The sequence below is a fragment of the Micropterus dolomieu genome, linkage group LG06 (assembly GCF_021292245.1).
Source record: "Micropterus dolomieu isolate WLL.071019.BEF.003 ecotype Adirondacks linkage group LG06, ASM2129224v1, whole genome shotgun sequence".
NCBI lineage: Eukaryota > Metazoa > Chordata > Actinopteri > Centrarchiformes > Centrarchidae > Micropterus > Micropterus dolomieu.
The window spans coordinates 17,332,078-17,357,714 of NC_060155.1; the positions used below are offsets into that span (position 1 = coordinate 17,332,078).

Below are 25,637 nucleotides of genomic sequence, written 5' to 3' on the forward strand. Positions count from 1 at the left end.
TATGCACAAAAGTGCAATAAGCTGGCAGAGGCCTCCAACTGACAAGTACCGTTGCTGATAAACTTGATACCAAAAGTTTCACAAGGCTCACACGTTTAGTGGTGTTCTGTCGGCGATCTTAAATGTGCACTAAGAACTTCCTGTTAAAAGGAAAGAGTTTTTTACTGGTGGAACCGAAGGAGAAAGTGACTTCCTTGTTTGAGCTGGAGGCTTACAAACTAAATGTAATGTTTTGGCACGTACAACTCCATGCCAGTGAGTATTTGCTATCAAATTTTTAAATGTTTTAATGCCTGAAAATCTTTTTTTATCTGTCAGTTTGATCTTTGTAGAACAAAAATGCAAAGTTTAATCTATTCAATTTAATTTGTACTACACAACTTTATAACATGAGGTCAAAGTACAAAAAGCTCATCATGTTGTGACCATCTATATTGACTACATAACTTCTAAAGTTTGTTGATTTTTATCTCTTGACAGATATGACATTTTCTATGAAATTGTGCACCTCAACTCAGGTTTTTGAACAAATGAAGTTCAAATGAAGAAGAACATGTTGGAAAAGCGTGTGTGATCCTGTCGGCTTCTGTCATAGGCTGAAGGGGTTGAGTAGCAAGTGCGACTGAACATGAGTCACAGGGGACATGAAAATCAGGGGACGGGACTGAGAGACGTTTTTGACATAATAGTTAAAGCGCCTCCCGAGCGACTGCTAAGCCTGACATTCCAGCTGGGCGAGTCTCCTGAAGATAATATCATACACGCCTTGTGTCTGATCGTTCTCCAGAGAGAGGCGCGGGCCCTGAACAAACTCCAGACGCTGAGGGACAACTACCTTGCTAAGTATCTGGCTGAAAAGTGGCAGACGAGTGGAGGTAAACTGGAAGATTTTAGCCTTCATTGTGGTCATTTCCAAGAGTTAACAGAAGAATCTTTGGCCGTGTTGGCTCGCATTTATAAAATTTTGACAGAACAGAGGCTGTGTGATCCGCACCTGAGAAATCTGGCGTATAAAAGAGCCCTTTCCAGTGACAACCAAAAAACAAGTCAATGTGAGGATCTGAAGTATGATCAACTCAGAGAGGAAGCTAAAGTGGTCTGTGGGCCTCAGTTTGCAGAGTGGATGTTCTCCTCCACGGATCTCAAGTCAGGGCATGATCCTCATAGTGGCCTGAATGAAGGAAACACAACTTTAAAAGTTTCTCTGTCCCAGGATCAGTCCGAGAGAGCTCACAGTCTGCCCAGCCCACTGCAGGCGAGCTCCTCAGTGCCCTCATACCCTTCTCATCTCGAGATAAGCATACCTCCAACAGCCTCATTTCAAGAGCGCAAAATAATGACCCCAGAAACATTAGATAAATCCAAACTAATCGGCCCTGTCATACCTGTGAGTGAGTGTGCAGCAAAAAATACACCTGGGAAGTCTCAGACCTCTGAGGAGCCTCTTTTGTTAGGAGCAAAGAAACACTCAAAGATGGATGAAACATTAGCCGCTGAGAGCAGTAAGTTGGTTAGTCTTATCACTCAGAATGAGACTCTAGACCAAACCACCAAACCAACCGCTGAACCAAAATTTGCACTTCCCACTGCAACAAACATTGTTCAACCCAAGATGCGTGTTACAAATGAAATGCCTGAAAGTATAGGAGCAGAAGGGGAAGATGAGGCAATATTTTATGCCTTTGTTATCTTGCATGCGCCAGAGGATGCAGATATGGCCGAGAGCATGAGAGAAAAACTGGAAAAGGTCATTGATGGTGAAGGTGCAACATTCTCTGAGGACTTTGAGGTGCCTGGAAAGAGCACTCTGGTGTGTGTGGAGGACGCTATCAACAACTCAGCCTTTACTTTTCTGCTGCTTACCCGCAACTTCAACACTCGCATGCTGGAGGTGAAGACAGACTTTGCCCTTCACAACTCCATAAACAAGGCACACAAATACAACACCGTCATCCCTCTGTTGCCACGGGACAACCGCATGCCCAGCCTCCCTGGGCTTCTGCAGAGAATAGTTCCACTTGAGGAGAACGAGAGCTTTGAGAGAAAAATCAAAAAGGTATTGTCTCCAGCAAAGATTAAAAGACAGAGGACAATCTGGACTGAGGAGCGGAAGTTGAAAATGCAGATGGAGAGACGGGAGAGACTAAAACATTTAAACCAGCACCAAAAGCAGTTGATCACAGAGTGTAAAACAGCACAGTTGTTGGAGAAAGAGAGCCATAACCTTTTAATGGAACAAGCACATGTTTTCGGTGACAGTGTGCCTCCACAACAGGAAGGAGGTGCTTGGTTGCAACAACAACATCCAAATATTCACATTAATAATGCTAATTACATTGTGATTGGCAATAATTCTCAAATGTCTGTGGATAGGGGTGGAGGTCCAGATGATTCAATTTACAGAGAGGAGGGGCAATAAACTAAAATGACAGTTTAGAAAAAAACCAAAAATGATCATGTTCTCTGAACACTAAATTATCACAGCTGAAAGAGTCACTGTGGGAGGGTATTTACTGCAGCTTGTTCTACTGTATTTACAACTGTTGGTGAGAGAAATTTCAATAAAACTGTCAAAAGAGCAATTGAGTGGCATCTTAAGGATTTTAGGGGAGGCTGTAAAGAGAGTCTATCCAGCAGCATTTTGAAATGAATATATAGTTAAGGACTGCCATCTACTGACCGATATGGGACGTATACTTTCTGTTCTCATCAGCTGCATGAACCCACTTTAAGCACTAGGGAGCAGTCCTGTCACATGCTCCTAATTGCTCCTCATTGCCCTTCACATGATTTATGTAGTGCAGTGTCAGACAGAAGCACTGCTCTTCTATTTTCCATATTGTTCAAGTGCATGTTTAAATCGCTTGGTACAACAGTAACTTTTTCAGTAAACAGATCAAGTTCTAGCAGTTGAAACAATCTCCAAAATGTTTTGACTCTTGAACTAATCCCCAAGGTGTTAACAAAACAAATCTTAAGAGTCTGTGTATGCCACTGATGACATATTTTAGACCATTCTCTGAGTGGTTGCACCTCTTATCCTTTCCAAGACTCTAAATATTATTTTAAAAAATATCATTGTAACCAAGCAAAAACAAGATTGTTTTTCTATGAAACACTGACAGTTTGGAGACACAAGAGTTCTTAGAAAACAGATTTTTAAAAATCTAATATTGATATTCAGTAACTGGGCCACAGCCCAGAAGTTTAGTGGTGTAAGAGTCTAAAGTCTTGAATGAAAATGCAAATACTTGGTGTACCTTGATATGCAAGTGAGCTATTTGTAACAAAGAATTTTCCCTCGATAATCAATAAAGTATTTCTGATTATGAAATTAAAATCAGCTTTCTTTCTATTTCTTAGCATCTTTAACTTTTTTTTTAATTGACTCAATTTACAATAATAAGTAGGCTAATATAATATTCAATCACATCCACTTTTCACATTAGAAAATCAAAAAGGTGAAAAGGTTTTGATGGAAAAAAAAAATAAAGATTCTGAAATTTCAAATTATCAAATAAATCATATCTTAAGTAATGAAGGGGGTTACACTAAAAGGAAATAACAATGCAAAATACTAAATATTCGTTTAAATCATTCCACATTTCTAGTGAAAATAAAACAAATTAAGTAGATATGATATATAGGCTGATATAATATTAGGTGTATTTATGACTCTTGTTTCTTACAAAATGAGCAGCTTTTAGACAGTGTCTGCAAATCCACCAGTCAAACTGTCACAGAGATATATTTTTTTGAAGAATTAAAAAAAAAATGTTTTTCTTAATCAGTTTCTCCATGGAAACAACATCTGGGATTTAGTCAGAAACCCTGTCTAACTCCACCTTTGGTTTGTGTTACACTCGAGGTGACTCGTGTCGGGATTGAATAGACTGGGTGGGTGGATCGCGCGTGCGCACTGATCCTATCCTCCGATCAGTGCGGCAGGAAAAGCGCAGAGGAGAAGACGCCGCGGAGAGATAGAGGGAGAGAGGAAAACAGTTAGAAAAGAAAGGCGAGAAAAACATGGACACAGACAGCGTCTTTGGTTAATGTGGGAAACTGTCCTCCGCTGCTGGACTGTAGCTTTTCCTCCTCTGGCGCACAGCTGCTCCGTTATGTCGGACATCCTGAGGTGAATAATGTCAGGGAATGGAGGAAATCTTCAGAAATCCTGCTGAACTGCGTTGCGCTGTCAGGGTTTAAGGATATCACTAAAACATAAGGACATAAAGACGGATGCTCAAGTAACAGAGGAGCGCCTTTTTGGTGTCCAACTCGTCGTGCTCTCCAACAATCAAGGCCACGCTCAAAGTTTTTTTTTTTTTTTTTTCGGGAGAAGGGGAAATTTTTGCTGCATTGAATTCCTCTGGACGGGATGTCATCCGCAGTCAGAAGGAATTCCTCGGGCTGACAGATCCTCCTGCTGCAGTGTAGCGGGATCCGGAGAGAGAAAACATGGGAGATGCGGCAGATGACAGGGGGATGAGACAGACCTTCATCGTCCCTGCCATCAAAAGCTTTGATCACTACGACTTCACCAGGGCCAAGATATCATGCAGCCTGACGTGGCTTGTGGCCAAGGCTTTCGGCTCGGGTAGGTGGCGCCTCCTAATCGTTCTCATCTCTGGATTAGATTATTGGATTTGATGATAAGATTATCATAATGTAATAATGTGGACTGAAGTTGAGTTGAATACATAATGATCACCAAACATAGATAGGCTAGGTCTCCTGTATCCATATAGTTGGCAAAATAATATCACTGATGATAACCATATGATAAGCTTATTGCATTTCTGTTTACATTACAGTGTTTACCTGCAGTTCATAGGTCAAATCCTCTACATCACTGCCCATGTCATCACACGTGTCATCGATTTAACCTGTTGCATACCTATGCTAATTATTCCCCACTGCAGAAGTCAGGCCAAACCTATTATGTAACACTCTGACTACAGATGTCTGTGAAGATTCTCAGTCATCCAGGTCAGAGTTATCCAAAGAAGGTTAAAATCAAGGTCAACTGGACTTGGCTTAAGATACTTGACTGCACATCTACTGTCAGCCTTTACTGTTTGATGGCTGATCAACAGACGCAGGGACTTAAGGTCAATGTTTAGGACTGCCAACAAGCCAGAAAACTCAATGCAATTTGAGGCAAGCGAGTTTGAAAACACAATTCACACATGTATTAACACGCATGAAAACAATAAATATTTTAAGGTAAGAAAATAGTTGAAATGCATGACTAAAGGTTAATGGCAGTGGTGAATCTGTAGCTGGCCAACAGTGTGCAACACCACAAAGACACATCATGTCAACAAGTGCAAAAAGGGGAAATTAATTTGTCATTCTGTACACACAAGAGATGCACACAGTTTACTCTTGTCTTGTGCTGTGGATGTTCATAAGTCTAATGGCTGCCTTCTGTTTTTTTTTTTACTTGCAGGCGATCCAAATGTTCTAAAATATTTAATCTAAATGTTGATTAATGCTCATCGCACTTTCCTGAAGCCCGAGGTGGTGCCTTAAAGTGTCTTGTTTTAACCAAACAACAGTCCAAGCTCCAGAGATATTCAGTTTACTATCACACAAGACAAAACAGAAGCACGTCCTCTTTGATGCATCTGCTTGAAAAATGACTTAAAAGCTCAATCTTTTGTTCTATAAAATGTCAGAATATAGTGATTAATGCCCATCACACTTTCCTAAAGATCAAGGTGATTTCTTAAAATGTCTTGTTTTGTCCAACCGACTGTCTAAAACCGAAAGATATTCAGTTTACTTAATAGTAAGACAATAAAAACAGCAAATCTTCATAATTAAAAAGCTGGTGTTAGAGAAGCTTCTTCCGTATTTGGCTTGAAAAATGACTTCAACAGATGAATTCAATTCAATAAGGGTTTATGATATAACTGACTAATTATTTCAACTATACTAAAGTCATTCCTTTCTAAGCACAATATAACAACTGCAGCCAGCCAACTGTTGTGTTTTGCTTTTCTTGACTGTTACAGTTGTGGTGTTTTCATATGGACATGTGCGTCAGTAATTATTCTTTATACGTGACTACATGTGTCTGTGCTCTGGCCCGTCTCCTGTCCTGAGTGTGGTCTGAAAGCAGCTCTGGCGGCCTGCCCTCATAAACAGTAATGCCAGCCTGCTCTCAGGCCCGAGGTTTACCCCAGCTCCTAATGGATGCTTTTAACTGCTGCTCCTCCATGTACAGTACTCAGAGCCGCCACACGGACAGACAAACCTAGAAAGAGAGAGATCAAAAGACCGACCTCTGAATCATACCCATTGATCCAACAATGAGTGCTGAATAGAGCTGCATATGACCCTTTTTTAAACTCTTGGATAGCATGAAATGGTGGGGGAGACATACAAAGTTAAGGACAGCAACATGTGAGAAAGCCATTCTTAGTTCAACAAGACCTGTGGCTGTTAGCATACCGCTGCCGCCGTGTTTTTTCCCCATCCCTTTAGTGACACAGTTTCAGCTCCCGGCACTGCCGAGAACTGTGGCCCAATTCGTTACCAACCAGTCCTCAGAGCCTCGTTTGGCCTAGTTTGGATGCATGAGCGATGGTATGAATCTGGTGATGCTCAGATGCAACAACCTGTTCACCTGCTGAAAACTTGTAGTTAAGCTTCAGAGAGACAGATGTATGTGCTAAAACATACTCCACATATACACAAAGTGCAGTAACAAGCACAGAAGTATAGTTCATATAGCACTTTTCAAACATAAGTTCCTAAGTTACGAAGTGATATACAATAAGAAGAAAGAGGAGGGAAAAAGAAGACAAAAAGAGGACAGTTTATAAAAGGAGGAAACTATAAAATCAAAAGAACGCCAAAGAAACCAAATGGGCTTTAAGATGCTTTGTAAAGATGTGGACCGACATTTGTGCATGTGGAGTTTTGTGAGAGGGTGAGAGGGAGAGGGAGCACAGCTTTACTGCCTCCACACTTTTGCCCTGATGTGTCTCCATTTTGGCATCATAGGAACAGTGCTTAAGTGCTAGCATGATGGGTTCAAGTATTGTTAAAGAGCCCCACATGCTTTAAGACCAAAAAAATCTGCTTTGATTAATTATTGCAGCCTGATTTTTCACAAAAAGTTAAATTACCTAATTGAAATTAATTAAAATTACATCTACTCCATCTTATTGAAAAATCCACAATATATTAATACAAAAGCAAACAATAAGCAAACCACATTTTTGATTGGAGGAAGATTTTAAGAATCAGTGCAGGGACAGCATTGTCAATTTACATTTAAATTTAAATTGTGAGGTCAGATCTTTGACACATGGTGAAGTTTTGTAAATCACAGCCAGCGATTACCTTGTCAGACAGTTTTGAATATTGATTTCATTTGATGGTAGGTTTACACCAAAGGGTTATTATAGAGCTGCTCCGATCAGGATTTCTTTGGCCGATCACCAATTGCTGGGTCTATTTGGAGCATTTTATTTATCATGTAGCATTATACAGTAAACTGTATTTAATTGGTCCTAAAAACAATGTATTATGGTCATGTAAGTGTTAAAGTTACCAGATGATAAAGTATCATGAAATGACAACTGTTTATTTTATTGCCAGGAAACATGGGCAACAAATTCCGCTCAATCTGTCTTAGAGACTTAAACCAAAGCAGCCACGAACAAAGTGGAACTGTTACTGAAAGTAACAAGGGAGTACAGAGAGACGGCGGCGGCAGAAACAGACTGGGAGTTGTCGCAAAGTAAATACAGCAACATGCACAGTAGGCTAACTGTTAAGTGTTATTTACACAGTAGCCTACATATATTTTAATAAAAATATCAAAACTAAAATTGTAAGTAGCGTGTTTTTCCTTTGCATGATTGATAAGACCGACTCACAAAGCCAAATGTGAGTGTGTGTCATCGTATTATAAAGTCCTCTGTTTGCCCACTGGGGCAGCAGCGTTTTCAAACAAACATCTTCTGATTCACCGTTTTAATCTGGACGGGAGGGGGAAACGTAGCAAAAGGTGTCTGTTTTGTAATGAAAACTGAAAAAGAGAGGCAGTCGCTCTTTGCATCAGTAAACTCACACTGAAGGATCAGTCTCTCTCTGCCTGATGTGTCTATTAAACTCCGGTTGTGGGTAGCGTGTGGTTGAGCACAGCCGCGACAGTTTCACATGATCGCTCCTGCTTGTTGCTCCACTTGTCTGATTGCTGCTCAACTCTAATTGTAAATGATTAAGTGGGCGCATCAATCCCTTCCTGTCTGAAAAGGACTTTGGTGCTAGCTAGCTTTGAAAACCGCTCAGACCGCGTAGTGAAACGTTTTAGTTGTTTTGTCTGGCGAGTATTGCATCATCTGATCGGCTTTTCTTATCGGCCTTTTTAACGACCACTGATCAAACTAGTTAAAGCCATTATCGTCCGATTACGATCGGTGACCGATCAATCGGAGCACCCTTATCCCATTATCAACTGCAGCACAGACACCACATTGATTCTGGATTGACTTGGCTGCATCACTCAGGTAACAGCAGGGATGTAAGCAGCATCACCACAGGTCACCAACACTAACCTTTCATTCAGCTCATTCAGAACTTGCACTTGTTTGGATGGAAATGCAATTCCTCAGCTCCATCAGCATCACTTGAAGAACAAATGACCACAGAGAGCCAAGAGTAGGCCTATTATATCCATCCATGGTAGAATAAATTCTGCTTTTTTATCTAAAGCAATGAGGGAACTTCAGTGAAATCAGAATTCAGAATCAGTGAAATCTGATGGAGTACATTAGTGAAGGGACTTGATCAGCTAACAGCTGTGCAGTGATTTTCATGTCTTTCTGCTCTGTGTTACGGTCCTTTGAAATGAGAAGCTAGCTTATGTGGTCCACTACCTAACTTAGCATGTTGTGTAAGGAAATAAATACATAATGGTTATCCAGTATATGATTACGTTTGCCACCAACCATCAAGTAGACAAATGCTATGAGAGATCATTTGTAACCTATCTTGGCATCCTGTTCTCATATGGTAGAAAGGGTTGGCTGTTAATCATGAGGTTATTGATTTTATCCGTAGCTTCTCCTGTCAGTATATGTGTCACTGAGCAAGACACTGAAAACTAAAATTGCTCCTAATGTGGTCCTCATGAGCTGAATGGTCGTAAGTTGTTTTGGACAGCAGCATCTTCCAAATTAGTTTAATGTTGAAAAAGCGAACATACTCAATAATTTTATATGTACAATGGACATGAGTACGTGATAGATTTTGCTTGTACGACAAGTAGTCCAGCCGCAGAGAATTATCACTAGATTCTTATAAAAGCTGCATACAGTAGAACAGCTTCCAGACTGTTATGTTTTGTTATTCTTGGTGGTGTTTTCCTTTGGACATGTGTGTGTGTGTGTGTGTGTGTGTGTGTGTGTGTGTGTGAGTAAATATTCTTTCTACGTGACTACATGTGTCCGAGCTCTAGCCTGTGTCCTGTCCTCATTGTGGTCTAGAAGCAGCTTTGGCAGCCTGCCCTCATAAAGAGTCATTCCTGCCTGCTCTCACTTCCCCTCAGAGTTTTAGCCTCTTTCAGCTCATTGTTTTGGTTTTACAGTATGTAACTTTACTGTTTTGGTTCACTGTCATCATCGCTCTCATAGAGTTGTATTTTGTCACAGCAGGCAGCTGTTTTCAGAAGAGAAAAGTTGTAAAAACCCGACTTCACGCTAACTACCCAGCACCAAAATACAGACAGACACAGTTAGCAGCAAGCTGGTGAACATAATGCAGCATTTAGCAGCTAAAGCACCAGATATTTCCCGCAGGAGTTGGTAGAGACCAAAAACAGCTAAAAGAGAGAGAATATATGACTTACATTCATCAGGTGGCCAAAAATAGGGCTCTAAATGAATAATGATGTTGCTCCATGTCTGCTTGATATGTAAATTGGCAACTGTTTGCTTACAAGTTCACCATACTAGCTAAAAAGGTGATAATATGTCAGTGTTCTATTCACAGCTTGTTTCTCAAGTAACAAAAATGTAAATGCAGGGTGAAAGTCATTTTTTATTATCTAGTCTATCGTGTGACAATAATCTGTATAATTTGGGATAGCGCTATTTCAAAGGGAGAGTGAGCCAGCACCACGTACTAACAACATATAAGCCAAAGCTAACTACTAACCTAATCTCTGTAAAAAGTCTAGACCTCATTACCATAGTTCACCAAGTTTTTATTAACATAGAGCAGTTAGGCAGCAGAGATAAACACTGCTGACTGTGATGTTGTGTATGCTGAGCTGTGATCCCGCGGGTCTTTAGGGAGCAGGCTTCTCCGTGCCTGGACTTCCTGTGGCAGCTACTTCCTGTCTGTTTCCTCTTTGATGGCCAAACACAAAGGAGAGGGTTTTTACTTGACAAGGCAGATTTCCATGAACTCTAGAAAAACTAGCCTGCTGTTCATTATTAAAATATATGTTATAAAAAATGAGTTTGTTAACCTCAAAGCTTAAAGGTGAACACTTTCAAGAACTTTCAAGTGTAAAGGCAAGCCATTATCTGAAATGAAAGCTTTATCTTTATGAACAGCTTCTAAGTGAATGCTCTTCAGAGAGTGTACTTTAACTGACCATTTTTAACGAAAGTACCTTAATCACTTTGCACAAATATGGATAAAAGTTGTATTTAATAGTTGTGACTAGACACAGGAGGGCTTGTTATAAAGTAGATGCTGAGGTGGTTTAACATCTGCCTGTTACTTTAAATATATCTTTTCATCACCCAGCGCGGGGTTATGGGGTGGCTGCTCTAACCACAGACACATTCAAAACTGCTGAGGTTTGATCACACGTTATTTTTCTGAGCTTTCATTATATAATTTTAGTTTTGTTGAGCTTTTTTTGCTTTACATTGTTGTTATTTTGGAGGGTTAAGTAACAGAAAGCTGTAGCTTTAAGATAGATTCCTTTAGTGTCCTTTGTTTCCTTCAGTGTGATTCAGGCAGGCAGAGAGGAAATGACCCCACACACACCAGGAACACACACTCACACAGAAGCATGCCATGTTATAAAACACTCACAAACACACACACACACATTCCCATACAAAGTTTTTTTGCATGACTAAAGCGATACACATGGGACAGAGGTGCATAGGATGTATAGGATAACTTTGAGTCACAACATGTGGTTAACAACAACATAGTCTGGTGAAGAAAGAAGGAGAGACAAAAGTGTGTGTGTGATCAGATTTACTGGATGAGGTAACAGGATTAGAATGTACTCCATGCTATGTAACTTCCACTTCTACCTACACACATATAGGATGCAGCATGCCTGACACACACGCATACTCAAACTGCGGCTTGTACTCACAAGTTGCCCTGTGTAGATCTTCAGTAAGATAAGCACCTGCAGATATACACATGGCATTGGTGTGCCTTTTGCTACTAACTGAGTTTATGGCTTAGATGAACTTGCTTTCCTCTGTGTTTTCGTGTATGTGCAGGTTTTGTGGTGTATCTTTTCTGGGTGTATGTGATCGTACGTGTGCAACAAGCTTTGATCTGGATGTGGCCAGGAGGGCGAGGCTCTGAGCTACAATGTAGTGAAGCCATAGCAACAAAGGCAGTAAAATATAGAAAGAATAATAGCATAGCTATTTTTATTGCCTGCCTGCAGTAACTATTTGCTTCTCTGTCGATGGTGGCGTCTCAGCATGTTGCTCAAATTCAGCTCCAAACCCATATCCTGTCTTTCTCTCCCCTCAGATGCAGTACCAGAGGAGCTGGCTGAGCCTTTATACAGGGACCAGTACAACCAGGAGCACCTGAAGCCTCCGGTGGCCTGCTTGCTCCAGTCTGCAGAGCTCTACTGTCGGGCGGGGAGCCTGATCCTCCGCAGTGATGCTGTCAAACCTTTACTGGGACACAACGCTGTCATCCAGGCCCTGGCCCAGAAAGGCCTGTATGTCACTGACCAGGACCGACTGGTCACTGAGAGAGATCTGACCAACACGCCTATACACATGGTGAATAGAAACATCCAAATTTTTAGCTGGTTTTGCATTTTACAGTTCAGACCGATTTATCTTTTTTAATGTGTATGGACAAACCTAAATGTTTGCATTTATTCATATGCACTTTTCCTGTATACATTTTTTATTACTGTACATAAATGCATAGGTTAATAACCTCAGAGATATGGTGAAATGGGATGACTTTATTTAGATCTCAGTCTGTTATCCTCAACAGTTCTGATAAATGTATATTCACTCACTGTGATGGCATTTTATATGCATTTATCTGTAAAAAAAAAAAAAAAAAAAATCAAAATGAAAAAAATGAAGCATCTATAAAATGTCAAAAACTAGCAAAATTGCCCATTAAAATTTCCTAGAGCCCAATATTCCATCTTTTATCCGCTTGATTTGATTTATTGATGCTCAGGTTTTGAACAGTCCGAATCCCTAACATATAACATTTACTGGAACCAGCAAATGTTTGTTACATGACTTAAATTGATTTATTTTCTGTCAGCAGACTAATTGATGAATCAACTAATCTCTTCAGGCCTGTAACAGTGGATTTTACTGTGTGCTTTGCTGTGTCTTCCCTTCATGGGCAGTAAGTAGGGCTAAATAAATAATAATAATAATAATAATAAATATGGCCAAAAATTTTATCACGATATAAACATTTCATATCATTCGATATCGATAATTATCACGATATATGTCAAATCATTATTTCTTTCGAGTTTAAAGGCTGATTTTTGCTCCTGAGTGTAAATAGAAGAAACCAGATGGTTAATTGTATGGTTAGTCAGAATCTGACAAACACTTGATGCCACACAGTGGATCACTTAACAAATCTGAGGTAGAACAATTAAAACTATTATGATAAAAATCTTTCTCAACAAATATGACTAGTAAATCTTTTTCTCAACAAAATAATTATTTTAAATGAAGTGCTAATTTGTTTGTGATTCAAATTAATCAAACCAAATATTTATAGATGCTATATTGGACATTTATTATATTGTTATTGAGGAAAATTATATTGCGATAATTATCATTATTGTTTTATTGCCCAGCCCTAGCAGTAAGTGAGTTACATGATAGTGTGTTTGTGTGTGCCGCTCTATATGTCCTGCTGTTAGACCGTCCTGCAGATCTGTCCAGTTGAGGGAAAAACAACCGCTAATGACGGGTTTCCTATAGCAACCCATTACTCACTGTTCAGCCTCTGTGTCATTAGACAGCACCGGGCAAACATGCCTTAGCTCACACCACCAAGAGATGTTCTAGTATTTTGTCAATACTGGATGGAAGAATGTAATAAGGCTGCAACATACAATTAGATGTTTATTTATAGCATAGGCATTTAATCTATAGAATATCACAAAACAGACAAAAATGCCAAGGAGTAATGTCTTTTTAATGCTCCAAAACCCAATGATATTCCGTTTACATTTATATGAAACAGAGACAAGCAGCAGATTCTCACACCTGAGAGGCTGGAAAAAGCTAATTTGGGGCATTGTTGCCTGAGAAACAACTTCACTTAAGCAGTTATCACAATTGTCTGTAATTCCTTGTTGATTGACTAATCAATCAATAAGCTCACTGTTTCAGCTCTCGAACATAGTACTATCACCTTGGCTGTGAGTGGAGTGTAATAGATTCTAAACCACAAAAAGCGTTAATTTATGGTGTTTAAGTTATGAAAGGAGGGAGAGTCTGTGGCCGCTCGATCCAGACTAGCACACGCATGGTTGGAGACCAGGCACTTCTGCTGACGCCAAAAGGTGTCTGCATTGCAGTGCACCCCCCCCCCCCCCCCCCCCCCCCCGTCTCTATCCTGTCCTCACTCTCTCTGTCTTCTGCTTCTTTCCCCGACTCTCTTGTCTATGTCACAGTTTGCCACCTTCTGTCTCCATCTCTCTCTTCCTGTCATGGTCCTGTTTAGCCTGTGCTAACCTCTGCCTCTGTCTCACCCAGACTGTCATTTCTGTGGATTAAATGAGACTGGGACATTGTTATCTCCTGAAAATTTTAATTGAGGCTTAAGGGTATTTCATCAAGCCCTCTAGTGCCCACACATTCTTTCCTTCATGCAGGTTGTAGCCAGTATTTTACTCTGCTTGTGCTCTCCCTTTTTACAACTCATAAGTCAAAGTCACCAGTGAAGGATATTTTTATGTTTACGGTTGATTGTGCTGACTGCATAACTCATTGATTGAGGATGTCATGAAGGTGCAACACTTGTGCATTCACACCTATAAAAGTGCATGTGTAGTCTCTGTGTATGTCTTAACATCTCTCTCTCTCTTCGTCTGTGATTCTGTGTGTATGGTGAGAGATTTAGTGACAGCAATAAGTAGACAAATGGAGCCTGTAGTCCATCGACTCCCTGTGACTATTGACCTTCATTTGTGTAGCACACAGCCAGTCAATTTGTTAATCTGTCCATCCTTATTATTCCTCTGAGCCCTATGAATTTGTTACATTGGTTCTGCAAAGTAGAGGAGCTGTGTGTGTGTGTGTGTGTGTGTGTGTATGTGTGTCTGTGTGTGTGTGTGTGTGTGTGTGTGTATACTCAGCAGGATAATTTCAGTCACGCTAAAGTAGAGGCTTTTCATTTTGGGTTATGGTATATCTGCAGAGAAAATGATGACCTCATGCTTTTCCAAATACAGAAGAATAACTCATGTCGGGGGGGGGAGGAGCGCGGCAGTCTGTCAGACGGCGAATTGATATAGAGGGAGAAAGAGTGGTTTGGTTTTGGGGGAGCTAGGGATGGAGTTTAGGTACTGCCATTTGGCTGTGATCCAGGGGGAAAGTAGAGTGAGAGAAGAGAGGAAGGGGTGAATGTGGAAGTCTGCAAGAGGATGAATGGAAAGGGGGAAGGAAAGAAGAGAGGAGAGGAAGGAAGGGTAAGGTATTGCCTTTTTGGCAGGCAGGACAAAGTGTGTGTGCCAGATAACGAGTGGAAAAGGTCCACTGTTAATATGGCCATCTGGAAGGGGGGGGTGTTGGGGGAGGAGAAGAGCGGAGTACAGGGGGAGCAAGGGGGGTTGATGGGAAGAGAGGAGGAAGGAGGAAGACGTGATGTGCATTACTGCAGCACTGTGGAGGGTGGAGTCTCGCAGTGAGTCAAAGCACGTCTGATGCACAAATGAGAGCCCCCCCCAAATCACCCCCTCTTCACACACTCACACACACCTCCAAAGAGGTGTCAGAACTCCTGCAGTCTGCACAAGTCCAGTGTGTCCTTTTTCTAGCTCTACTTTCCTTCTACTCAATGACTTCTTTTCCGTCTCGCGCATGCTTCAAACGCGCTGCCTTCTGAGCGTTAAAACGCTGAAATGAGAAAGTGATGTAGGAACTAGAGCCATAGCGGTAATTGAATTTTACTGCAGAGGGGCGTGTACCTCCATGTAAAAGCTTTCTGACAAATATTGCTGAAGGATTTGTGGGATTTTTTGGATGTGTGTGAGAAAGATAGCGAGAGTGTATATTATTATTTTTAGTGGTGGTTTGTTTGTCAGTACACACTAACGCCTCAGTAGGACCAGACAAGCTAAAAGCTAAAGTTGTACAATAAAAAACATTTGTGTTGCTCAGATGTAGGAGTGTGTACCTGCATTGAATGGACACTTGTGATGTTTGTGGAGAAAGAGCTTACTTTGATTATCTGTTTGCTCAGCTGTATTTTGCTTTCCTATACATGCCTTTGTTCAACGGCACACACACGCATACACACTTGTGTAGCCACACTGTAGATCTTTACAGCTCTTTATGACCAGTGTCTGCCATTTCCACAGCCTTATAAGGCGTGTCTGTCACCTTGACTGGTTTAGACTTGTGTCTGTGTGCGCGCGCGCACACACACACACACACACACACACACACACACACACACACACACACACACACACACACACACACACATACGCCAAAGGTCTTTGTGACTGGATAATAGACAGCACATGGCTTTTAAACCCATGCTGTAGTGTCAACAGTAGTGAATACGAGAACAGTCTGTAGATATGTAATCAGCGGCTCCATATACACAGTGACACAGAAAAACCTAGATGTAGTTCAGTCCTCTGACCTTTCAATCTGTCAATATTTCAATAGTAATAATAATATAATTATTGTAAAACTTCAGTTAATAGTCGTGCTTTTATTTGCTCCAATCACCGAACTCACCCTGCCTATATTTGGGACAGGCCTTTAATTCCTTCTGCACAAAACTCTTGTTCAGCAAAGATGGGAAATAGGCTACTATTAATTTAGACTATCGGATAACATATTAATTATGAATCATTCATTTGATCTAGGCCAACCTCAAGCACAGAGAGAAAGAGAGAGAGAGACCAACTGAAATAAAAACCAGACCAGGCTTCTAATTGAGACCTGTGTTTATTTGTCAAAACAGGTAGCCATACCAGGCCAGTTAAAGGGACAGGCATCTGACTGGGACTGGGCTTGTAATTTAAGTTTTACGGTAATAAAATTATAATAATAATAGTTAGGGCTGACCCCAAATAGTCGGAAGATTCGATGCTTTGATGGGCCTGATTTGACTGTGAATCTCACAATTGAAGCTTTGCAGCAAAACAGGGATCATGCCATTTATGCGATATGGGGGTGCAAAACGTTTGATTTTACATAGAACTACCAGTTTTCTCCCAATAAGTTAATATATTAAATATATTTTTCACTTAATGACTGGATGAAATGATTGGGGTCTGGAGAGGGGCTGATGTTTCACTTTTTAAAAAGCAACGCCCTCCTCAATGTTATTAAAGGAATAGTTTGACATTTTGGGAAATACACACAGAGTTAGATCAGAAGATCAATGCCACTCATGTCTGTTTTTTTTAATTACGGAGCTAACTTACCTCAGCAAACAAAATGGAAACAGGGGGAAGCAGCTTGCCTGGCTCTATCCAAAATATGCCTACCAGCACCTTTACTGCTCACTAATTTCACATGTTGACTGTTAACGTGTTTGTTTAATCTCTGCACAACACAGAAATGTAACAACAATACACCGGTTAAGGACATGTGGTTTGACACACACTCACATACAGGGCGTTACCTGTTGTAACTATTAGACAGTAGTACTATAATACTAATACTTTACTTTACTAATACTCCGCTTTTCTTCAAAAAATGTACTCTCCCCTCAGAAAAAAGAAAAAATACATACAAATACTCCTCCTCCTTTTTTGACCACCTCTAATACCTTTCATACTGTTCCTTAGAAACTATATAAAAAATTTGTCAAGTGATGGCAAAACTTTTACGTTCCACAAAATATGTTTTTTGAATGCAGCTATTTGATTGCAGATGTAAATTTATAAAAATCCTAATTAAAGTGATTTGCCATTACCATTTAAATTCAAGTGGCTTCTCCATCCAACACACACATACACACCCACAGACACACATAGATGCACACACACTACACAAGTTTCTCCGCATCATTAAAGATTTAGGGGTTTTATGCAAATATGCTCAGAAAAGCTTCAATCACAGAAAAAGCTTAGTGGGTTGTCATGAAAATCATGTTTTCTGGACCTGCAGCTCCAGTGTAAGCTGCTTGGCCTGTCTCTCCCTTCCTCTCTCTGTCAATCTGTCAGTCAGTCCAGCTGTCAGCCAGGCCGGCTACTGTACCTCTGGTGGAGAATGCATGAAATGTCAAATATCTGGCAATATCCTGAAGATGCAGGAATTCAAAATAGTGTCTGCAGACTGTTTCATGGATAATTCAATATCAGGATCCAGCAGTGTGGCAGCTCTGTGTTCAAGAGCCAATTCAAACAATCCTGTATACCCATGTAATACAGTACAGCTGTAGCATTCAGCATATATACCGTAGGTCCACCAGCATATATCTTTATACAGTGTCTATAAACAACTGTTCAGCTTACAGTAAGAGTTTATAGTTAATCTCTCTATTTGGTTAAGGGAATTTCTCTCAGGGCTGGAGCTGAAAATTATTAATTAAATTAATTAAATTAAAAATAAAAAAGTTAAATTAATTGTTAATTGCCCCCCCCCCCCAAAAAAAAAAAATAAATTAACTCATTTTGTGAATTTATTATTCCTTTGAGTTCAGTTTAGGAAAAAAAATTCTCTGGTTCCATCATCTCAAATTGTGATGACCTCTGTTACTATTTTATGACATTTTATAAAAAAAAATTATGTTTATTTGGAGAAAGAATTAATAGATTAATCAGTAATGAAAATAATGGTTAAAGGAGGAGCATTTGCACAGCAATATTACATTCCTGTCAAACAATTGTCTTTTGTTGCTGTTTTTTCCTTTTTAGTCAAATCTAATCAGATTAAATGATAAAAGACCAGTTAATGACACATGCTGACGTCAGTTGACACTTGAGTCCAGTTTATTTAAGCATCTCAGCACTTATTTCCATGAGGAGTGTATTTCTTCTGTACACGCTGCGTCTGTTTAGACTGGCAGAACAACATGTGGTGCTCTAGTAGCAGCAGACCAGAGTCATAGCATTGGATCAGTTGTTTGTTTCTTAGGGAAACACTTGGTCACACTGGCAGTTACGTGAGGGTCTTGTGGTTATGAATAGAGGCTTGTGCTTGACAGTACAGACTCTGGTGGGACAAGGTCTCACTGCTCATAGGTGTCTGTTGGTGTGACTCACCTGGATCATGGAACACCCGACCTTAGGTGTTTGTTCAGTTAGGTCGGACGCACAGATAGATGCTTAGCTAAGCAACGAGCACACATACACACAGAGCTTAAATGTTTTTGAGTAGATCTATGGAGTGACAGGAAAGGGAAGGGGAGGTCTGTTGGTCTGAGTGGCCTGGAATGGGATTAGAAAGGCCAACAGAATGTCAAGCTTTGTGTAGGTGTTGATGGCTGGCAAAACCACTCACATAAAGTCAGTGACTCAAAATTAGGTCATGTGTGCTCTGTAAAAGTAGTATTGACATTTAAGAGTGTAAAGTGGTTTCAGATGTTGGACTAATGATAATGAGAAACCTCTTGTTCATTGGATCCCATTTAACTGACATCTCAGAAACGTCCTGCTGTCCACTCAACTTCCTCAGCTGACATCCCAAGACAGAGTAGGTTTGAAGCATGATAGATTTACAGTAATGTAGATCACATACTACACATTGAGCTAACAAATGTGCGTGGCACATGCAAGATCCTTGCTTACATAGCAAACAATTGCACAGAGGATTTGCGCTGAAGTCAGCAAACATGAAACTGCGCAAAGTGAGTGTGATGGTGAGGAGCAGGCTGAAAAATAAAAAGCCACCATGGGGGAATGTGTGCTTTCATAAACTAAATTCATGCATCGTCCCCAGTTTGAGTAGTGAATTTTATTTTATTTTTAAATGTATTTTTACAGCTGGATGTTGCATATTGCCCCCCCATCATTTCCTGTCATCGCTCTACTGTCAACTCTCTCATTTAAAAAGGCGTAAAATGTCCCCCAAAGATATCACTGTATGGCAAAATCTTTGCTATAGACACAGTTATATTGCCTCACAGTATATAGCGTCATATTTACCAACTCTAATCCTTAAAATGAAAATTCTCACCTTTTTTCCACTATTGCATTAGTAACTTGGAAATTACTTAATCATTATTAGTTGCTTAGTATTTTTCTTTCAGAACTCCTAGTTGAAATGTGTAATGCTGCAGCAGATGTCAGCATCACTTCATTGCATTTGCATCATCAAGCGGGTTCCTAACACAATTTCAAGGAATTTGGCAGGTTTGACAAAACTGCAAGAAAGTGGGGTGGATACATACCAGATTGCTGAAAAGCATTTTAGACAGAGGACATGTGACATTTATGAAATTAGTGTTGTGAAATCATAATATCTGTTTTGTAGGTGCTGTTCCAGACACCTTCTGGAGCTGTATCCAAAGGGTTAATACTTTGGATTACATCCTTTTTCTTTCAAGAGAACTAAACTTATCATTTCAGTTTTTTGTTGAATGAAAACTGAAAAATCTGTTTTAACCATTTTGGCAACTTCAAAAATACCCAGAAATTGTCGATCCACGGTCTTTGTGATGTGCAGGAGCACAGAGAAGCACTATGGAAATAAAGAGTTAGGCCTTTAATTGTCAGTTTGATGCTTTTGGAAAGAAGTGAGAGAGTAAAAGGCAATCCTTGCAACGCTGCTGTGTGTCTTTACAGAGTTCCCATCTGGCGCTCATAGACACCCTGATGATGGCGTATACCGTGGAGATGGTGAGTGTGGACAGGGTGATGTCCTGCATCAACAGGTACTCCTCTGCTGAACCCTCGCACAGTGATGGACACATCCAGGAGCTGCCTTATGACACTGAGGATGCAATCACCACTTGGATCAACAAGGTACACATACACACACTCGTGTGCACACAAAACCACAAGGACGTGCTTTCTCATTTCAGAAGATAGCAACTGTACACATCTGTGAGCCTTTTGTGACAGCGGACACAGTACTTTGTTTTTCTCCAGATATAGAAGGCACGAGAGGTGTGAAAAGTGTGTCAGCGCTCAATTCCTCTGCTCCTGGTTCAAAATCTAATATATTTACAAAAGAGCTATATGAAGAACTGGCACCAAGTACACATGTAATCATGTTAGCGAGATTACTAAACGATAACTGACTCTCCCTAACCCCTTCTGGTCTGCTAAAGCAGGATTGGGAGGGTAAAGTCAGACCAAGAGCCTCTGCTGTAAGCTTTAAGAGGGAAGTGTTTAAGTCTCTGTGATTGCATCTTTAGTTTAGTTCATCACCTTACAGATTATTTAGTCATTTGAAGTAATTTTTACGGACGTTGCAGGACATTTTAAGGGAAGACAGTTCTCTCAAAAGACACTTTGCTTAGTTTCAAATAATGAAACAAGACCCAGCATGGCATGAATGAATCAATTAAACATACAATGTTCACTGACGTTTCTTGCTGAAGAAGCTCATGCGCTTGCCGCTCTCGTTCCAAAAGCAGGAAGATACATGTGCAGGATTCAATTACAGACACACATAAAGAAAGCACATGTGTATTTCTGACCATGTGTATCCTCAGGACAAAATGTTTTTCAGAACCTTTGAAGATGGAAAAGCAGTGACTGTAAAAAACGTTTTGAAGGAAAAATACTATCATTAGACTACACTTTGCTTGAGTTTGAGTACTGTAGGTTATATTAATATTTAGCATCAGTGGCTAATGAGCAGAGGTGGTGTTGAAACGTTTTTCTTTGATGTGTAGAGCCTCTTGTTCTAATGTTCATGTTTCTCCTCTTTCCATTGCAGACTCACCATTCAGTCTGTCAATGTGCACAAAATTCTCTTCTGAAATTTTACCTTCATCTCTGCCTGTGTGTGTTTCTCTCTCTCTCTCTCTCACTCTCTCTCTCCAGGTGAATGAACACCTGAGGGATATCCTTATCGAAGAGCAAAAGCTAAGAGAGGCTTCCTTCCAGGAGTCAAACACAACAGCACACAAAGTGAGAACAGACACACGCACTAACGAAAACAAAACTCTCGTTTGTCAGTTGTCCAAATAACAGGGCGTCTGAAGGAATATTTCTTCATTTTGTCAGTTTAAAGGAGCCAGTATGGAGACTGTTCAGCTTAGCTTAGCATAAAGAATGGAAACAAGGGGAAACAAAGTTAAAAAATCTTCCTATCTTCACCTCTAAAGGTCACTAATTCATTACAAGTTACTTCACCCAGCAGATTGTTACAGTGCGTAATCCCTTTTGAAACCACAAATTGTGGATTAGCTTAGCTTTGCATAAACACTGGGAGCAGGGGGAAACAGAATGCCTGGCTCTGTCCAAAAATTTGAAAATACACCTATCAGCATGTCTGAAGTTCACTTAGTAAGAGGTTGTATCTCTCATGGTTTAATCCGTACACTATGCAGTACAAGATTCATGTTAAAATTAATATTTGTAGTCTAGGTACCATTATTTATTGGAACAACAGCATGTCAAATTGCTGTTTTTACAACACGGCTTGTGCATAAATTGAACAAAAGAGAGATACGCCGTATTAATTTGTGAGCTTTTAAGGTGTTGGTAGGTGTATTTTATTACTTTAGAGAAAGCCAGGCTAGTTGTTTCCCCCGCTAAACTAAGCTAATCTGCTGGCTCCAGCACTGTACTTAATGCTCGGGTATGAAAGTGTCAATCATCTCATCTAACTCTGCAAGAAAACAAACAAGTGTATTTCCTAAAATGCAAACTGTTTCTTTAAGAACAGCAAGGAAAACAGCAGCAAAACTTTTGTTGCTTTTGTTTTTAGTTGTATTGTCTGCTTGTATGTAAACATTAGATTTTCCTACTTTTACCCATAGGCATAGCACATGTCTGCATCCATGCAAGGCACATGGAGATGCACATGATATGTACACACACAGATACAGCACAGTACACAAAGGTCTGTAAATCAGAGGAACTGATAAGCTTAGTCTCAGACCAGCTGTGGAGAAATGTTTCCACAAAGGTTTCCACACTGCTGCTTGAGGAGACGAAGAAATGTGCAGGCGGAGGAAGAGAGAGAGAGGGTTAGAGAAAGAGAAGAGAAATGAAGAGGAATAATCAGAGAGAGGGGAATGGGAGAAATGACACCAGGGTGGAGAACATGGGGAGAGAACTTTGTCAGCTGTAGCAAAAGAGAGTCAGTGGCAGACAGAGACAGTGTTGTCACCCTGCAGGCCTCGTAGTTATGTAAGGTCCCTGTGACACAACGAGTCAGTCTGCTGGGACAAACACACAGCAGTCAGCTACCGTCCTCTTCCACTCACTTAACCATGAAGTGACAGCACAGTGCCGTATGAGGTCTCGACCCTTGCCTCAGGTCAGTGCTCTAAAACAGTGATGAGGATAAAGGGATGCAAATGGAGATAGATAGGTAGAATAAAATTATAGTAACAGAATATACACAATTTACACAAAACAAACAAAATTTACAAATATATTCATACACACTACGATACATACACTACTAGATAACATAAATAAAATAATAGGCTTTAAGATATATCTCCAACTATATCTGTGCAAATGAGTCTAAAAATAGGATGGGTAAACTTCATGCAATTTGATACAGACTCAAAGAGATAAACATTGCTTCAAACTCTGATTTGCCTTCTATTGGTGCTTAGGAGCCATTTTTTTGTTAGAATAAGACATGATTGACAAAGAAACTTGAAAGCCTTCCCTTCATAGGAACACAGTCATTTTAAAATGCATAAAAATATTAATATAAAATCAACCATTACAGATATCAGCAACACAGGTAATAGCACCCATCTCATGATGTACAATTTGAAGTTGGAACCAAGTTTGTAGGACAAACGGTACAGAACTAGTTAGATGCCAAAAAACGGCGGAATAAATAATAATAATAATAATAATAATAAAGAGCGAAGAGAGTGTGAGATCTGCAGCTTGAATCTGAGAGGGACATGAATGTTTGTACCAAATTTCATGCAAATCCATCCAATGATTGTCGACCCATTTCACTCAAAACCACAAATGTCAACCTCATGGTGGTGCTATTGTAAGGGGATAGTTGGAAGGGGATAGGATTCATCCTCTGGGTACCATGAATGTCTGTACAACATTTCATGGCCATCCATCTGAAATATTTATATCTGGAACAAAGTGGTCAGACACACTTTGCCATCCATAAAGCCACAAGCATGGCTGAAAACACACACACAGCGGTTGTAAAATGGCTGTACAGTGTCACACGTTGTGTGTGCCTAATCAGTTTAGAAGGAGCTTTTATTTGCTGTGGGAGAATCTTGGAAAATTTTCTCCCTCTCATTGTCTGTTTTTGTGTTGGTATAGTGAGACTGCCTTACTGTGATTGCTCTGTAAACTGATAATACACATGGGGTATGTGACCTATCCCACACTGACTGACATACTCAGGCTTTGTGAAAGGCAACAAGTTACAATGAGGGAAGGGGTGTGTCTTTTAAAGTGTGTTAGGAATACTCTGCACACAGTCAGTGTCAGTTAGCTGCTTTCCTGCTCCATGCTCCATCACACAGCTCCCTCTCTGCATTATCAGCTTCAACAGAAGTCTATTCACTCAGTAGGACATACTCAGAGGAGATAATTTCACATGTACACACACATACACTCCTGTGCGAACACACACTCTAATGGATGAGCACAAGACACTTCTCAGTAAGTTCGGTCTATTCTGGGACGGTGTGAAAAATCTTAAACTGCTCTTGTGACTAAGTGTTCAGCATTTCTTTGTGTGGATACTCTTTGAATTTTTGTGCTTATTCATGTGACTTTGTGGAAAGTCAGGACAACGGACATGTTGCATTATTCTATGTGAATCAGGAGCTTCTACAGTTATAAAAAAGTTTGTATCTTTGATTACTTGTATCAAGGTGGTTAAGTTTTAGGTCCCATTTTTTATCTTGTCATTAGTTTGCAACATATCTCAAAAACCTTTCAACAGATTTCACCCCAGCTGAAAAACATCAGAGACAATTGGATGGACTGCAATTAAATTTTGTACAGGTGTTCGTGTTCCCCAGAGGATGAATTCTTTGGTGACCCCATGACCTTTTTTCTAGCACCACCATCAGGTCAAATTTGAAGTTGTCCTTTGATAGCATTGTTGTTGTGCGTATGTTACCATGTTGATGTTCACTTTTATAGCCTCACACACTCATGGTCTCATGAGGTTGTTTATGGTTCAAAAGAGATGATAATGTAATTTTTGTGACTCTCGGGCAAATATGTCCTTTTCATAATTAAATATGGTCTGATGTTGTCTGTCTCTTAATGAATTAAGTGTAAAGCCTTATAAGGAGAGAATTTAACCAAATGTCAAAGATCTCTGTAAGTACAGTTACTCTACCATTAGCTATTGAAGTAAGCTGGTAAGTTAATGGACTCCCTGAAGAGGAAAGAGTATTTGTTATGTGATTTAGGTGAAACTGAGTCCATTTTTATTACTCCTTATATGACGATTTAAAGGCGATTAGTGAAATGTTCCTCTCTTCTGAGGACTTCTTCTGGTTGGATGATTGCAAAATACTCTAGATGTGTTTTAGGAAAGCACCGTTTTGTAGCAGACTATTTATAGGGCCTTGCTTGCAATGAAATGTTCAGTACTGTTATAATAAATTTTGAAACATTTAGATGGTTGTGCAACCATGTTTTTTCTAGCGTTAAGAGAGGGCTTTGTTCACTAGACTCAGCTGTAGTAGCAAAACATTTTTGCTTTCTGTCTGGCCTAATTCCTGTCCCACTCTCTCCTGTTGTTGTTGTCCAAACGTCATCCACCATCAAGTCTCCTAGCAAATGGTACTGGAGATTAGTACCTGTAAGTCCATCCATTCTAAAGAACTCTTCTTCACCAACCACCACAATCTACCTCCTCAGTATCTAATCTCAACCCTGCAAGGATACACCCATTCACATTCTCCTCTCCAATTACCTTGTCATTGCATGTGGCTGGCCCTGAGCCCCATCATGCATTGGTCAGACACTTTCCACCCTATCCCACCCCAGCCCTTGTTTCTACTCCTAGGAGTCTGATTGAATGATATAGAAACCATTTTAAACATGCATCCCTCTCAGGGTTCTCTACCTGGAAGAG

At 40.1% G+C, this 25,637-nt stretch overlaps 2 protein-coding genes across 2 annotated transcripts in view; both read left to right on the forward strand.

Annotated features, from left to right (window-relative positions):
- Positions 1 to 3,340, forward strand: ticam1 (toll-like receptor adaptor molecule 1). The gene is made up of 2 exons (XM_046051694.1): positions 1 to 255; positions 481 to 3,340. The coding sequence occupies exon 2, from the start codon at positions 629 to 631 to the stop codon at positions 2,417 to 2,419; it is 1,791 nt and encodes a 596-aa protein (XP_045907650.1). The 5' UTR covers positions 1 to 255; positions 481 to 628; the 3' UTR covers positions 2,420 to 3,340.
- Positions 3,341 to 3,831: 491 nt separating this feature from the next.
- The window catches only part of camsap2b (calmodulin regulated spectrin-associated protein family, member 2b), a 37,305-nt gene continuing 15,499 nt past the window's right edge, over positions 3,832 to 25,637 (forward strand). The window contains exons 1-4 of the mRNA XM_046051683.1: positions 3,832 to 4,597; positions 11,761 to 12,020; positions 20,207 to 20,386; positions 21,416 to 21,502. Coding sequence (XP_045907639.1) covers positions 4,459 to 4,597; positions 11,761 to 12,020; positions 20,207 to 20,386; positions 21,416 to 21,502 — 666 coding nt within the window. The 5' untranslated portion in view covers positions 3,832 to 4,458. The remainder of the gene's footprint in view (positions 4,598 to 11,760; positions 12,021 to 20,206; positions 20,387 to 21,415; positions 21,503 to 25,637) is intronic.